We start from the raw sequence: 14,257 nt of genomic DNA, 5'->3' as shown, positions 1-14,257 counted from the left end.
ATTAGTGTACCCCAGACACATCATCCTGCCTATGCTGTGAATGAAAGGGTCTTGTTCTATGCAATTGCATGGCTGGGCCAGGAGTCACCTCCTCAGTGTTCCTCCTAGTAATTTTACCCACAGCTGGAGCCCATGTCTGGTTTTCTACTGTGGCCATGACTGGAGCAGCTAAGCACTTCCCACGTACATTAGGGCTGCAGAGGAAGGGTGCCAGGGAGACCCATGGAGTCTACTCACCTTGCTCGCACAGGAAGCGGCATTTGTATCTTACCTGATCCACGGAACTTGGTGCAAACTTTCTTAGATGCCTCCTATTGAAGCCCCTTTAGTGTGTCTCAAACACCCTCATGGCTCCATGAGTCAGAGCAGTATTATCCACACTGGAGCAATGAGGCACAGAGATTCTGCAAGATGCCCTGAGTCATACAGCAAGTCTTAAGTAAAGACAGGCTTGTACCTAGATCACCTGGGTCTCTTTGAGGACATCCTTCCTTACATTTTTCCCAGGAGTTTTGCTCTGTACAGGTAAAGAGATGTATTTATATGAAATGACCGTGAGAAAACTCATGAATCAACACATTCTTCCCAACCACAAGACAGTTTTTCAACTTGACAGAGAAAACCTGAAGTGAGAAGAATCTATGAGAAATTCTCACTTTTTCTGCAGCTCAAACGTGACAACAGAACTGCTGGTGGTGTTGTAGCTGTCTTGGTCCCAGGCTATTAGACACACAAGGTGGGTGAGATTTTTTTTATTGGACCAACTTCTGTTGGTGAAAGACAAGCTTGCAAGCTATCTCAGCCCTCACCCACAGACAAGTTCTCAACATTTTGGTCTTAAAAGGGGGTGAACAATCAGATTTATGCTCCTCTCTCCCACCATACAAGTACAGAGGCCTGTGTTTAACCTCAGAAAGGTAAACTTGGTTGGAAGAGTCAGGGTGTCTGTGCCTCAAATGTGAACCGGAAGCAGCAGCCACCTCCTTGCTTTTCTGGTGCACATTCATTAACTATGAGGGGGCTCAAGCATTAGTGGTCCTTAATCAGTTTGTGTCCTTTGAACCTCCCATCCCAGCAGACAAGGCAGCAGCCTGAGCCCAGTTGATACTATGATTGGAGAAACAATACTCTAAGCTCCAGGAGTGGGATATCTGCTAGTGCACAAACCCCTGGCTTGCACTAGGAGACATGCATCCCCCACCAAAAACTTCTTGTGGTACACCCTGCTCCTGAGTGTCCCCTTCCCCAATTGCTCTATGCCATAATCTCCCTCCATTGTGGCAGATGCCGCTACATATGCTGGGCCAGAGGGTACCCCCAGGTGGACAAATTACAGGTAGATGCACCAGGTAAAAACCATACTTTTTTTTATTGTTAAATCATAGAGGTATCAAAATTAAAAGAGGAAAATGACAGGGGATTTAACAGAACTATGGGGTGAGCCAGGGGTGCGGCTGGAGACAACACCATGAACACATGGACGGGCAGTGAGAAGGAGGCTGGGGAGGGGCCAGTGACAGGCTCAATCTCAGGTGGGCGCCTTGCTGGGGGGGTTACGCCAGTGGCTTAGGAGTCATCTTCACCATTGGCACTGTCTCTGTCGTCCTCTCCTTCCTCCGCCTCCTTCTCGTCACCCTTGATGGATTCCAGCTGAGAGAGAGGGGACAGGAAGGGATTAGCTACAGTGACACCCACTCTGCCCTGGCTCTCTCTGGCTTCAGGGTTCATACCTGGTCATCCCCTCGATCCTCATTATCGTCATCGTCCAGCAGGTCCCCCTCCTCAGCAGAGTCGTCTGCCCCAGCCTCAGACTCCATCTTCACGTTGCTCTCCTCCTTCTTCATGGAGCTGCTGCTCTGCTCCTCCTCAGACTTCTCATTCTTCATCTCTGCAGGGGGTGAGGATGGGTGTCAGGAAAAACACTGCCCCAGGGCCTTGTGCCCACCCCCCATCCAGGGAGCTGAGGCTGCCCTGAGCAAAGCACACCCCATGGAGGGGGACAGATTCTCCCAACCCTGCCACAGCTCCACACCCAGGACAAACCAACATGGGCCCCTCGAGAGAGCCCCACGCCCCTCTCCACCCCCCCTCTCACCCGTCTGTTTACTTTGATCCTTCTCAATCTTTTCCAGGCTCTCCAGCAGCGAATCCACTTTCTGTTTGATCTGGGTCAGCTCCTTCTTAATGGTCTGGATGTCATCACCTTTCACTGAAACCCAAGAGAAGCAGGGGACTGACTGACACTAGAACCCATCCCAACAAGGTACAGGCTACAACCCCAACTCTGGACTGCAGGGCCCTTAGACTCCGCACTGGCAAGAAGGGAAAGTTAGTATCAGTACACACTACTCAAGGTGGGTCTGACATAGGGTGAACAGATTTAACGGGTAAAATATTGGAACACGTAGGGGAAGCAAATAAATAAATAAATAAAATAATTTAAAAAAAAACCACACACGCCGGAGCAGCCAAAGCCGCGATATCGGGACAAATGGCGTCCCGACCATGCATCAGTCGGGACGCGGGACAAAGACCTAAAAATCGGGACAGTCCCGATTTTAACAGGATATCTGGTCACCCTAGTCTGGCATCTGCAGCCCGTCTGACCCCGCCCCAGGCCCCTGAAGTCAGCACTGCAGGCTCCGACACGTACATTTACCAGACTTGGAGGACGATCCTCGCTGACCACTCTTGGAATTAAAGCCACTCTTGCCTCGGCGAGAGGTGTTGCCAGAGACACGCTGGCGTTTGGAGGGCACCACAGCCCGGGCGATGGGGGGAGGTGGGGGCACACGTGCTGGGTAGCTGTACATCCTAGGAGCAGGAGGAAAACAGTGACCCCCGAGCAACAGGACCTCCACGCACCCACCTGCACACTGAGCTGCAGAGTGTTACAGGTTTCAGAGTAACAGCCATGTTAGTCTGTATTCGCAAAAAGAAAAGGAGTACTTGTGGCACTTTAGAGACTAACCAATTTATTTGAGCATAAGCTTTCGTGAGCTACAGCTCACTTCATCGGATGCATACTGTGGAAAGTATAGAAGATCTTTTATACACACAAAGCATGAAAAAATGGGTGTTTACCACTACAAAAGGTTTACTTGGAGAGTGGGGTGGGGTGAGAGAAAACCTTTTGTAGTGGTAAACACCCATTTTTTCATGCTTTGTGTGTATAAAAGATCTTCTATACTTTCCACAGTATGCATCCGATGAAGTGAGCTGTAGCTCACGAAAGCTTATGCTCAAATAGAGTGTTACAGTGGCATCTACGCCCCCTGAGAGATTGTGTGTGCAGTGTTAAAGCTTATTGTCATCCTCCCAGGACACTCAACGTACCTGTCATAGTAATCCCGCTGGAAATCATAGTCCAGGTCGAAGGAGGACCTGGAAGAGAAAGCCCATGAGACATGGTCAGGATGGGCAGATAGCCGGGGGTGGAGGGGGGGTGGGGGGGGAGAGAGAAGAAGGAGGAGATGATGGTGAGGAGGGACCCTGCTGAGGAAGTGGAGAAAGAGGTGCTGCTGCACCGAACCTGCTCCTCATGGAGGGAGATAGGACCCAGAAGCCCAGCCTAAGGGACTTACTGGCTTCTGAGTGCAAGTTATACACACACAAGGAGCCATGCTGCAGGAGGGAGGGGTAGCTTTGCTGAGCAAACCCACCAGCACCTGTCTCTCCAGCTAGCCTGCTACCCAGTGTCACGTGAGATGAGCTGGGACGGGCCTGGGCAGGACCTCCCACACCCAGGGAGCCACAGCAATTCACACAATTGGGGCAGGGGCCTAGGCAGCCCGAGACACCCAAGGGAGGCATCTAATGTGCAGCCACTTCCTGACATCCCTCCCCACCTCTGGGAGACAGAAAGAGACAGAGAGAAGAGGTGCCCACGCAGGGCATAAACGCGATATAAAAAACATAAGGGTCCCGACCTGACTAGAGGGGACGGAGAAGGTGGTGCAGCTACTGACCCGTACATCTCCGCTGCCGACCGCTTCACGCCCGCCTTGCCCCGGTTCACCTTCGGCTCAGCCGCCAGGTTGATGTCTGAGAGAGAAGCAGACATATGCTGAGCAGACACCCCTACTCCTCATTGGTGTGAGGAACTAAACACTTCAACTGACTGGAGCCAGGCCCATAGGGGATAGCTCCTGGATCAGAGCCAATCTCTCCCACTGGAGTGCTAGCTCTGACCAGTGCAGCTCACAGGCATGAAGTGATAGCATGATCCATGTCCCTCTCCAGCACAACTCAGTACCCAGTCCCACCAAATGGGCCATGGAGAACAGCTGGCAGTGGGGAAGCAGACACACACCACAGGGGCCAAGCAATGGGAAGGCTCCCCACACAGGCAAGGCTTGCTCAGAGAAAATTCCCAACTGCAGACTGCGATTACAGTGTATCCAGCTTGCAACAGGGCCTGTGTGTGTCAGTGACCCGGCCACAAACTGGCAACAGGGAAAGGGGCAGACTGCATAATGGGTGCCTCAGTCTCCACAGAGCCCCACAGACACCCTCCGATTCACACCCCTGTGCCCAAGACCTCTTGACCATCATACCCACCTCCCTTGACAGATCAGGCACTAGATCACTGTTGGCTGCTGGCCAGTGCCTCTAACAGCTTCTGAGATAAACCTGAGCCCTGGTGGAAGAGGCAGCGGCATCTCTTGTATCAGATATCTGCAGAGGGTCAGAAACCTGCCACTCTGGGAACCCCCCCATCCCAGCTCCCGACCCACCCCCATCTATTCCATGTTCACATTTCTCCTGCTCCCTCCTAGCTCCTGTGACCAGGTGCTGCAGGGGGGCACCTCAACAGCTGAACAACTAGCCAGGGTGGGAGTGTTGGGTGAAGCTCTCACAGAACCTGGCTGGTGATCAGCTTATCCTCTGCAGTGCGTGCAGATGAGGCAGGAGGCACAACTTGGGGACACCCACCAAGGGTCTGGCCAGCAATCTCCCTGGTATGGTACGGTAGGTTTAGGGCAGGCAGGAGGTGCTCACCTGGGAACAGGCCAATGCTATCCCTGACATCTCCCAAGTATGTGAGGCTGGGGGACTGTCTGATCTGGGTTAGGGATGCAGCCAGGAGACGCTCACCTAGGACCTTGCCTATGCTAACCCCGTGATACTCTTCACTGTGCATGAAGGGGTGTCTGATCTGAGTTAGGGATGCAGCCAGGAGGCGCTCACCTAGAACCTGGCCTGCGATCATCCGGCCATCCTCCCCGGCCACAGCAGCGCGGGCATTCCGCTCGTTGACGTACTGCACGAAGGCAAAGCCCTTGTGCACAGAGCAGCCCACAATTTTGCCATACTTGGAGAAGATAGCCTCCACATCAGACTTCTTCACCACCAGTGTGTTGAGATTCCCGATGAATACACGCGAGTTCATGGAGCGCGGGTCTGTCTTGTTGGTGACGTTGCTGGCCATGTCTCACACGCAGCACGGACCTGCTGGGGTGGGGAGAGCTGGTCAGAGGGACAGTCACAGGAATGAACACACCCCATCTCCCTGCATCTCAGAGCCAGGTCCCATCTCCACTGCCTTCCATCCAGGCATCCAAGTTCTTTATGAAAAGGGACCGCGATCTCAGAACCTCCAGTCACAACACGAGTCACACAATTAGACTTGGGCGAGCAATTGGAAGGCCTGGTCATGGCTACACAGTGATCCGGGAACAGCCAGATCCACCCCCTTTTAGAATTACCATTGTACAAGGCACTGGTGAGAGCTCATTTGGAATACGGTGTGCAATTCTGGTCTCCCATGTTTAAGAAAGATGCATTCAAACTGGAACAGGTCCAGAGAAAGCCTGCTAGGATGATCAGAGGAATGGAGAACCTAGCTTATGAGGGGAGACTTAAGGAGCTTGCCTCATTTAGCCTAACAAAGTAAAGGCTGAGGGGAGATGTGACTGATCTCTATAAATACATCAGAGGGATAAACACCAGGGAGGAAGAGGAGTTATTTTAGTTAAGAGCCAATGTTGGCACAAGAACAAATGGATATAAACTGGCCATCAACAAGTTTAGGCTTGAAATGAGAGACAGGTTTGTAACCATCATAGGACTGAAGTTCTGGAAGACCGTAAGAATGGCCATACTGGGTCAGATCAAAGGACCGCCTAGCCCAGTATCCTGTTTTCCGACAGTGGCCAATGCTAGGTGCCCCAGAGGGAATGAACAGAACAGGTAATCAGCAAGTGATCCATCCCCTGTCGCCCTTTCCCAGCTTCTGGCAAACAGAGGGTAGGGACACCATCCCTGCCCATCCTGGCTAATGGCCACTGATGGACCTATCTTCCATGAATCTATCTAGTTCTTTTTTGAATCCTGTTACAGTCTTGGCATTTACAACATCCTCTGGCAAGGAGTTCCACAAGTTGACTGTGCACTGCGTGGAAAAAATACTTCCTTTTGTTTTAAACCTGCTGCCTATTAATTTCATTTGGTGGTCCCTACTTCTTGTGTTATGAGGAGTAAATAACACTTCCTTATTTACTTTCTCCAAACCAGTAATGATTTTATAGACCTCTATCATATCCCCCCCTTAGTCGTCTCTTTTCCAAGCTGAAAAGTCCCTGTTTTATTAATCTCTCCTCATACAGCAGCTGTTCCAAACCCCTAATCATTTTTGTTGCCCTTTTCTAAACCTTTTCCAAGTCCAATATATATTTTTTGAGATGGGACGACCACATCTGCATGCAGTATACAAGATGTGGGTGTACCATGGATTTATATAGAAGAAATATATTTTCTGTCTTATCTACCCTTTCTTAATGATTCCCAACATTCTGTTTGCTTTTTTGACTGCCACTGCACATTGAGTGGATGTTTTCAGGGAACTATCCAGAATGACTCCAAGACCCCTTGCCAAGGGGAGAAGTGGAGCCAAAAAACACTAATTTGTTTCAAGACCGAGCTTTACAAGTTTATGGAAGGGATGATATAAGGCTGCCTAAAATGGCAAAAGGCCCATCTGTGACTTCTATTAGCAAATATCCCCAACAGTTAGAAATGAAACACTAGATGGGAAGGGCTGAGTTACTAGAGAGAGTTCTTTCCCAGGTGTCTGCCTGGTGGATCTTGCCCACATGCTCAGAGTCTAAACGCCACATTTGGGGTCAGGAAGTAATGTCCCCCCAGAACAGATTGGAAGAGACCGGGGGGGGGGGTGTCACCTTCCTCTGCAATGTGGAGCACGGGTCATTTGATAGTTTGAACTACAGTAAATGGTGGCTTCTCCGTAACTTGAAGTCTTTAAATCAAGATTTGAGAACTTCAGTAACTCAGCCAGAGGTTACGGGCCTATTACAGGAGCATTTGGGTGAGATTCTGTAGCCTGATGCGCATGAGGTCAAGCTAGATCATCATGATTGTTCCTTCTGTCCTTCAAGTCTATGAGTAACACTTTGTATACAAGCCCCCAGAGCATCTGTGCCTGCAGAAGAGACTGCAATACCTACAGAGAGGAGATGCCCAACACCTAGCCCTAGGCACCTGCCTAGCTCTCCAACTTTTCCTGATCCTGGAATACAGCCAGTGTCAGATCCAGTCACAGTGCTCTGTCTGGCCCAGAATCACCTGGCAGCAGCCACCACCTCAGAGGAAGGGCTAAGAAACCCTGCAGCAGGCAATTTCCCCCCAACCCCCTCAGTTAGGAGTCAATCCAGGGTCGGAAGGAGGAAAGCTTAGATTCCTTCCACCCTTGGTTTTAGGCTGGGATTTCCAAAAGGAGCCTAGGAGTTTGGGACATGGGCAATAGCCCCCCACAGTACTTTTGGCTATCCCAGCCTTAACCCTGGCTAATGGAACTCTGGATGCACATGCCCAATCTGCCTGAACCGTACCAACCTCTTGGCCTCTTCAACGCCACCATGTGATGGGGAGTTCCACTGGCTATGTGTCCATGGCATGAAACTATTTCCTTTCTGGCAGCAGCACACTAACTGCCTTTCCATTTCATTAATTCTGCCCTTTGTTCTGTAATGCGGCTGCAAATACCAGGATCCGATCTATCACCCGTTGTTGTGTAACCCTCCATTCTCTATGAGGAGCTGTCCCAATCTCTTTGCGAAGCAGACAGGCTGGATGGGAATGAGCAGCCCTATCTTGGCTCACGCGGACCCTGGACCCTTTCTTCCTGAGGCCATTTCCAAACTGGGAGTGGTGAGGGGCTGGACTCATGCAGATCCTGCCTTGTGCTCCACACCAGCCAACTCAGAAGAAGGAGGCAGAGTGACCTTCCCTGGGTCACCCAGCAACATAGGGGCTCACCTGAGACCCAAGTGCTCTCCCTCCCCGACATTCTGTGCATGCCTTCCCAGCCACCCTACAGACAACAAGCCTTTCATGAAAGAGCAATGACTTTCCCCATCTGAAGGGGGTGTTCAACCCCCTTCTGCACAGAATATGATGGGCCTAGCGCAGCATACAGGCACTGTACATCACGAGTAGGAGGCAGGGATCAGCATGGGGGCAATGCTGCACAACACGGAGATGGAGCGCAGCTTTGTTTCCACTTGCCTCTGATGAAGGGGATGCTCTTTCATGGAGCTGCAGGGGGCTGGGAGGGGAAGGGAACAGAGGTCTGGAAGACTTCTTGAGAACTGTCCCCATCTCTCAGGATGGGATTCACCCTTTACACTCAGCTCTGCTGCACAGAAGATTGTTGCCCTCCACACCCAAACACAGCCCCACACCCCAAAAGGTCAAAGCATTGGGGGCTGGTGAGATTAACACACCTGCATTTCAACAGGCCAGACTGAGCACCTGCCAGGAGCTCAAGGACCATACAACAAACATGGTGCCACTGGCAGTCCCTGCTACAGAAGCCCTTGGACTAAAATAGCAGGGGCGGCTGCAAGTCAGGATTGAGGGACCTCAGCAGAGCTTGGTGAGGACTCCAGGACTTGAGAGCATGTCACTGAGTGGTGAGGTCAGCATGCTCCATCCCCAGAGGTGGTTGAATCCCCTGCTGCTTCTGCACATACCAACCACAGACAAGAAAAGGGACAACAACCTACATACAGCTCTAGGGAGACCCCATCTGGGACCTGGCACTCAGGTCCAAGACTCTTAAACACAAAGGCCTCTGGTCCCAGAGCAGGGACGGGAGAGTACCTCTATACACAGGTCCAGAAGATCCCACCTGGGATCCTGTGCTCAGCTCCAGGCTCCTCACTGAAAGGGACATCTGAGGAGAGCAGCAGAAAGGTTCATGGATGCTGGAAGGCTGCACGTCTGGGGGAGCTGAGCCTGACTAGTTGTGTGTTGAGAACAGGATTTACATGGCTTCCCTTCCTCTGTCTCTCTCAAACCCAGAACTCTTCTTGTGACGCAGCTTGTGGAGGTTGAAATGTGACCACACTGTGTCTTTCCCCTCCCACCACCAGAGCCACATAACCATGGCCCTTGCCATGGCAAAACCCCCCGCCCCCTGCAGCTCTGCTAATGCACGTCTCTGCAGCAAGCTAACCTTGGACCATGCCTGAGACACAACATTGGCACACACAACAATGCCTCCTCCATGCCAGGGCCTTTAATTCTGGCTGCTGAAGCTTGCAATAAAACCTATTGGCCCTCACACCTCTTACCATGGCCCAGGATGGATTTGTATCTGCGCCGCACGTGGTACCACCAGCTGCCGCTGCTGCTCCGGGCTGGGTGTCCATGTCGTTGTGGTGGGTTGTTTGTGAGGGAAGGACGGCGTAGAGGAAGAGCGGGAGGAGGGTTTGGGGGTCAAAGGAGGAGAGGGGCTGTTTGGGGAAGGGCCATCGCTATCAGGAGCGATAAGCACCACAGATATCATATTGCAGCAACAGTTTAAAAATTGTACAAATGAAAGATTAAAAATAAAAAATAAAAAAATAAAAAAAAATACAGACTTCCAGAGATGTTCTAAAACAATTCAGGAGAAACCAGGTCCCACTCTCAGCAGCCAGGCAGTCAGGGGGGAAAAAAAAGAGTTAGCGTGATCAATCCACTTTAAAAATTTAAAAACCTTCCACAGTCAGGAACACTCAGAAAAACTCGATTTCATCCGGTTAAAAATCAGCAGTGTCATTATCATCACCATCAGCAACATATCAGCATAGTCAAGTCATCAGCATTATAGTAGTATAATAGTAATAGTAACTAGCAACAACAATAAAAAGGAAATCAGTGGAAAGGCAGGAAAAATGGAAAAAAAAATTGGAATAACTTACTGTAGCTGAAGATCAAAAAAATCTCACTGTAAAAAAACAAAAATAAAAATAGCCCAGATTAGAAAAACGGGAGGTGCCAAAACGTCAAGTCAGCAACGATCATTTCTGTTCTCTCCCTCTCTCTCTCTCTCTGTTCCAGCTCAGTTACCACAGAACCGCCTGGGGAGAGCTCTCAGGAGACAATCACAGCCCTTTGCACATCATCATTTCACTCTAAAAATACCCGAGGAGAGGTCAGCTTATGAGGGGCGAAAAGGCTCCTCACCTACCCCAGCTGCTGCAGAAAAAATAGAGATAGAGACTTTAAAAATTACATCTTAAATCCAGCTCCGGTTTGGCGCAGGGAGCGCTAGGCCACGGGGACACCGTTAAAATGGCTCTATAAAATTGGGAGGTGTGCATGTGTGGGGAGGGGGGGTTAAAACGAAGCTGAGCTCCAGTGAGAAGGGATGGGGTTTCGCCTCGCTGCCCTGTGAAAGGAGAAGGGACAGATTGAGTCAGGGTTCCTCAGAAACACTGCACGCATCTCCCACTCGCCCGCCAAGAGACCTGCCTACCTCCCAGGGGGCCCCAAGCTCACAGCTGCCCTAGTTCAGTTAGGGCTCTGGTACAATGAAACTCTGTCTCTATCTTAGTATCTCTGCTTCTCCCTGTCACCAAGGAAGCAGCTCAGATGACTTGTGAGTACACAGACATCTGTGAGCTTGTGGCAGGAGGCAGCTTCAAGTGGAGGTGCATCATGTTCACACACCATGAGGCAATGAGGGCGAAGGGAAGGAGAACATATATATGCTGGAGCCAATCCTGACAGAGGATGGGGAGAGGAACCTGCAAGTCAGTTAACTGGAACTCCAGGAATGTGGGGGTTTGAGGCACCACAGCCTTTTGGGGTTGGAAGAAAATATCCCCTTCCCCTCCCTGTCAGGTATTAGGGAAGGTGGCTTGTTACTGGAAAAGGGGATGAGACTGCCTTCTCTCGCTCTCTGAAGAGACCAGCATTAGATATAGCTGGAGATGGGATAGCAGGCTAGGTGGGCCCACTGCCCTGTGGCCCTAGGGGCCGTGGATAGGATGTGAAAGAGATACCTGTCTACATGGGCCCATCTATCTGATCCAGCATGGATGGGGAGGATCCCAGGGTAGATGGGCTCATTACCACACTGGTTCAGAACACAGACAGAGAAAGTGGATTAGATGTGCAGAAGTGTAGTGGGGGGAGACATAGGGAAAGGAAGTGTCCTGTGCCTTTAGTATACACTGCCACCACATGCTCCCCTGGCATGGTTCAGGGACAGCCTGAACTGCGGGGTCCGCATTACCCCAGCATAAGTCACATTGTAAGTCACTCTCTCCTTCAAACCATCTCTGATCACTAGGAATAAGGCAGAGTCCCACCCTACAGCATAGGGGGACAGGATCCTCTCACTCTCACCTATTGCTATGTTTATTATTAGAATCATTAGAATACCAGGGCTGGAAGGGACCTCAGGAGGTCATCTAGTCCAACCCCCTGCTCAAAGCAGGGCCAATCCCCAATTTTTGCCCCAAATCCCAAATGGCCCCCTCAAGGAGCCTGGGTTTAGCAGGCCAATGCTCAAACCACTGAGCTATCCCTCCCTCCCCCATAACAAGAATGTCTACATGAGGCCATGCCTCTAGGATTTGAGCTCCACAGGTTGTTTCCCCAGCCCGCTGTCACCCCAGAGAGGTGGTGTGATAGTGGGGAGGCTGACACTGTCCGGTTTGGAGTCACAACAGACACCAAATGCCTGCTGTTTCACACAAAGTTTGGTTAGATGGTACCTCCCATGTAGACACAGACACAGCCGAGATTCGCATCAGCTGCCCAAATCCCTGCAGTGATGTTTGTGTCCAGGGACCATTTACAGACACTTCTTGAACCAGAGATGATAAGGGGGCTAGCTGCCCCTCCCTGCCATGGGAGTACCATCACAAGTGACCCAGACAAGGTATATGTGTTGCAGAGTATATGTACCAGCCGACCCTGACCACGGAGGCAGTCTGTGCACCCTCATGCAGGCCCCCCCCCCCCTCCACCAACACAGGCACATCTGGGCTCCCCCCATTCTGACATCCTGGGGGAAGGAGACGGCAGCCCAGCCCAGACACCCCTCCCACCAACCTCCAGGTCTCGGCCATCTCAGCCACGGGAGTCAGCACAAAGGGGGATGCATGTGGGGTTAGCCCTCCTCCCCCTGCAAGGTGGCACTGGTTTCTCCTGGGGTCGGAGAGAACACGTACCAAGTGAGTTATCGCAAATTCGGGCACTCCCCCGCCCCCATCTTGGTCTCTTCCAAAGGGGCAGGACGGAGATGAAGTGAGCTGTAGCTCACGAAAGCTTATGCTCAAATAAACTGGTTAGTCTCTAAGGTGCCACAAGTCCTCCTTTTCTTTTCACTAGGACGTTCATTCTCCACCCCCGGGGGAGGGGGGGATCGCCAGGGGCAGGATATTTACACTGCCAGTTTTCCCGACCTCCCCCCCCGCATCCTGATCTCCGAGTTCCAGGGAACAAACAGATTTTCTGTTTCGGCAGCGCCATTACCCGCCTTCCCCCCAGAAGTGTAGATTTCCCTCCCCGGGACCGCACCATTACCGGAGGAGGGGGGCCCAAGATGTCGTCCCACCCACGGTTACCGGAGAGGAATGTGTGGTGTGTCCCTCCAGCCCCTCATCATTATCGCGAGAGGAGCAAGATAGCCTCCCACCCACTATTTCTGGAGAAGAATGTGTCGTCCCCGCCCCATTACCCGGGGAGGAGACTGTGTGTGTCGTGTCGTCCCCGCCGCCCCCGCTCCAGGGCCACGCCATTCCCCCGGGGAAGGGGGGGATATGCGTGTCGAGCCCCAGCCCCCACCATCACCGGCCGGAGAGATGCCCCCGCCCCTCCCGGGGCAGGACCGCACCATTAACCCTCAGGAAAGGCTCCCGAACGACTCACTCACCGCTAGACCCCAATACGGCTCCGCGTCACTCTCACTATCTCTCCGCAGCCGCCCCACTCCGAGCTCCTCACAAAATGGCGTCCACGCCGCCCTCTGCGCCGCGCAGCCCGGACTAATCTGTGCCCGCCCCCTTCACGCCCCCATTGGAGGGCGGGAAACCCCTTTCTCAGCAGTAATTGGCTAGTATGGAAGTCGAGCAGAATATTGACCAATGAGAGCAAAGAGGATGAGGGCGAGGCCAGGAGTGGGCTTTGCCCCTTTTCCGTACATGGGACGGAGACTAAGATAACGATTGGCTGAAGAACGTGTCACTCCCCGACCCTGCTCCAACTTTCCACTCTGACTGGCTTGTCATTCCCCCCGCCCAATAACAATTTTCCTTTCTGATTGGTTGAACAACTCATCAGAACTCGCCCTAGCCTATGGACCTCTGTGATTGGTTAAAGGTATTTTTTAGCACACCACCGCTCTGCTTTTGTCCTCATTGGTTGGCTGCCATATCTGTCACGTTCAAGTTTTATAAGCTGCAGTGGAGGAAGAGGCGGAATCAACTGTGTCTGATTGACTGAAAGAGCTCCATGGCGGCGGAATTGCATCCGGGGCCTGCGCCCTGACGCCTTCCCATTGGTCACAGTGGGGATAATGACGACTCTGTTTCCTCGCGTTGTCATTGGTGAGCGAAGGTTCTCGCGATCCTGCGGTAGGATCGGCTAGTGGCTAACGCGCGGGAGCGGGTAGGTCGTGCTTCCGCCAATCAGCGCCGGACCGCTGCCGTCCCGTAACGGCGATTGGCCGTTTTGAAACGGACCCTCTTAAATCAAGCACAGCCAGAGGCCGTTTCTCGGGTCGGGTGGGGCTAGAAAGGGATGGAGCTGGGAGGCCATGAGCGAAAGTGGCGGGGCAGAGGGCTAGGGGCTGAGATAGAGCCGGACGGGAGGGGCAATGGGCTGAGGACGGGGAGAGGCTGAGGGGGCAGGAGGGGGAGGGGCTGAGGTGGGAAGAGCCAGCCGTCCCCTCCGTCAGGGCCCGGCTCTGAGCGGTCTGGTCTTGGGGTGCAGACCCCTCCCCACGTAGAAGGGCAGG

The 14,257-nt window shown here is 52.3% G+C and overlaps 1 protein-coding gene across 33 annotated transcripts; it reads right to left on the bottom strand.

Annotated features, from left to right (window-relative positions):
- Nucleotides 1-1,350: 1,350 nt before the first annotated feature.
- On the bottom strand, nucleotides 1,351-13,297 carry HNRNPC (heterogeneous nuclear ribonucleoprotein C). Of its 33 annotated transcripts, none has more exons than XM_043527111.1 (10): nucleotides 13,175-13,297; nucleotides 10,478-10,678; nucleotides 9,597-10,234; nucleotides 5,191-5,454; nucleotides 3,930-4,044; nucleotides 3,337-3,384; nucleotides 2,654-2,814; nucleotides 2,096-2,209; nucleotides 1,731-1,888; nucleotides 1,351-1,650 (listed from the first exon to the last, which is right to left on the bottom strand). In XM_043527111.1, the coding sequence occupies exons 4-10, from the start codon at nucleotides 5,429-5,431 to the stop codon at nucleotides 1,567-1,569; spliced, it is 921 nt and encodes a 306-aa protein (XP_043383046.1). In that variant the 5' UTR covers nucleotides 5,432-5,454; nucleotides 9,597-10,234; nucleotides 10,478-10,678; nucleotides 13,175-13,297; the 3' UTR covers nucleotides 1,351-1,566. The 33 variants fall into 33 exon arrangements, with proteins under 33 accessions (XP_043383046.1, XP_043383064.1, XP_043383068.1 ...); XM_043527129.1 differs by having other exon boundaries at nucleotides 2,108-2,209; nucleotides 3,969-4,044; XM_043527133.1 differs by having other exon boundaries at nucleotides 2,108-2,209; nucleotides 3,969-4,044; nucleotides 5,191-5,451.
- Nucleotides 13,298-14,257: the final 960 nt, after the last annotated feature.

This window comes from Chelonia mydas, chromosome 13 (genome assembly GCF_015237465.2).
Source record: "Chelonia mydas isolate rCheMyd1 chromosome 13, rCheMyd1.pri.v2, whole genome shotgun sequence".
NCBI classification, from domain to species: Eukaryota; Metazoa; Chordata; order Testudines; family Cheloniidae; genus Chelonia; species Chelonia mydas.
This window is presented reverse-complemented; position numbering and strand designations above follow the sequence as displayed.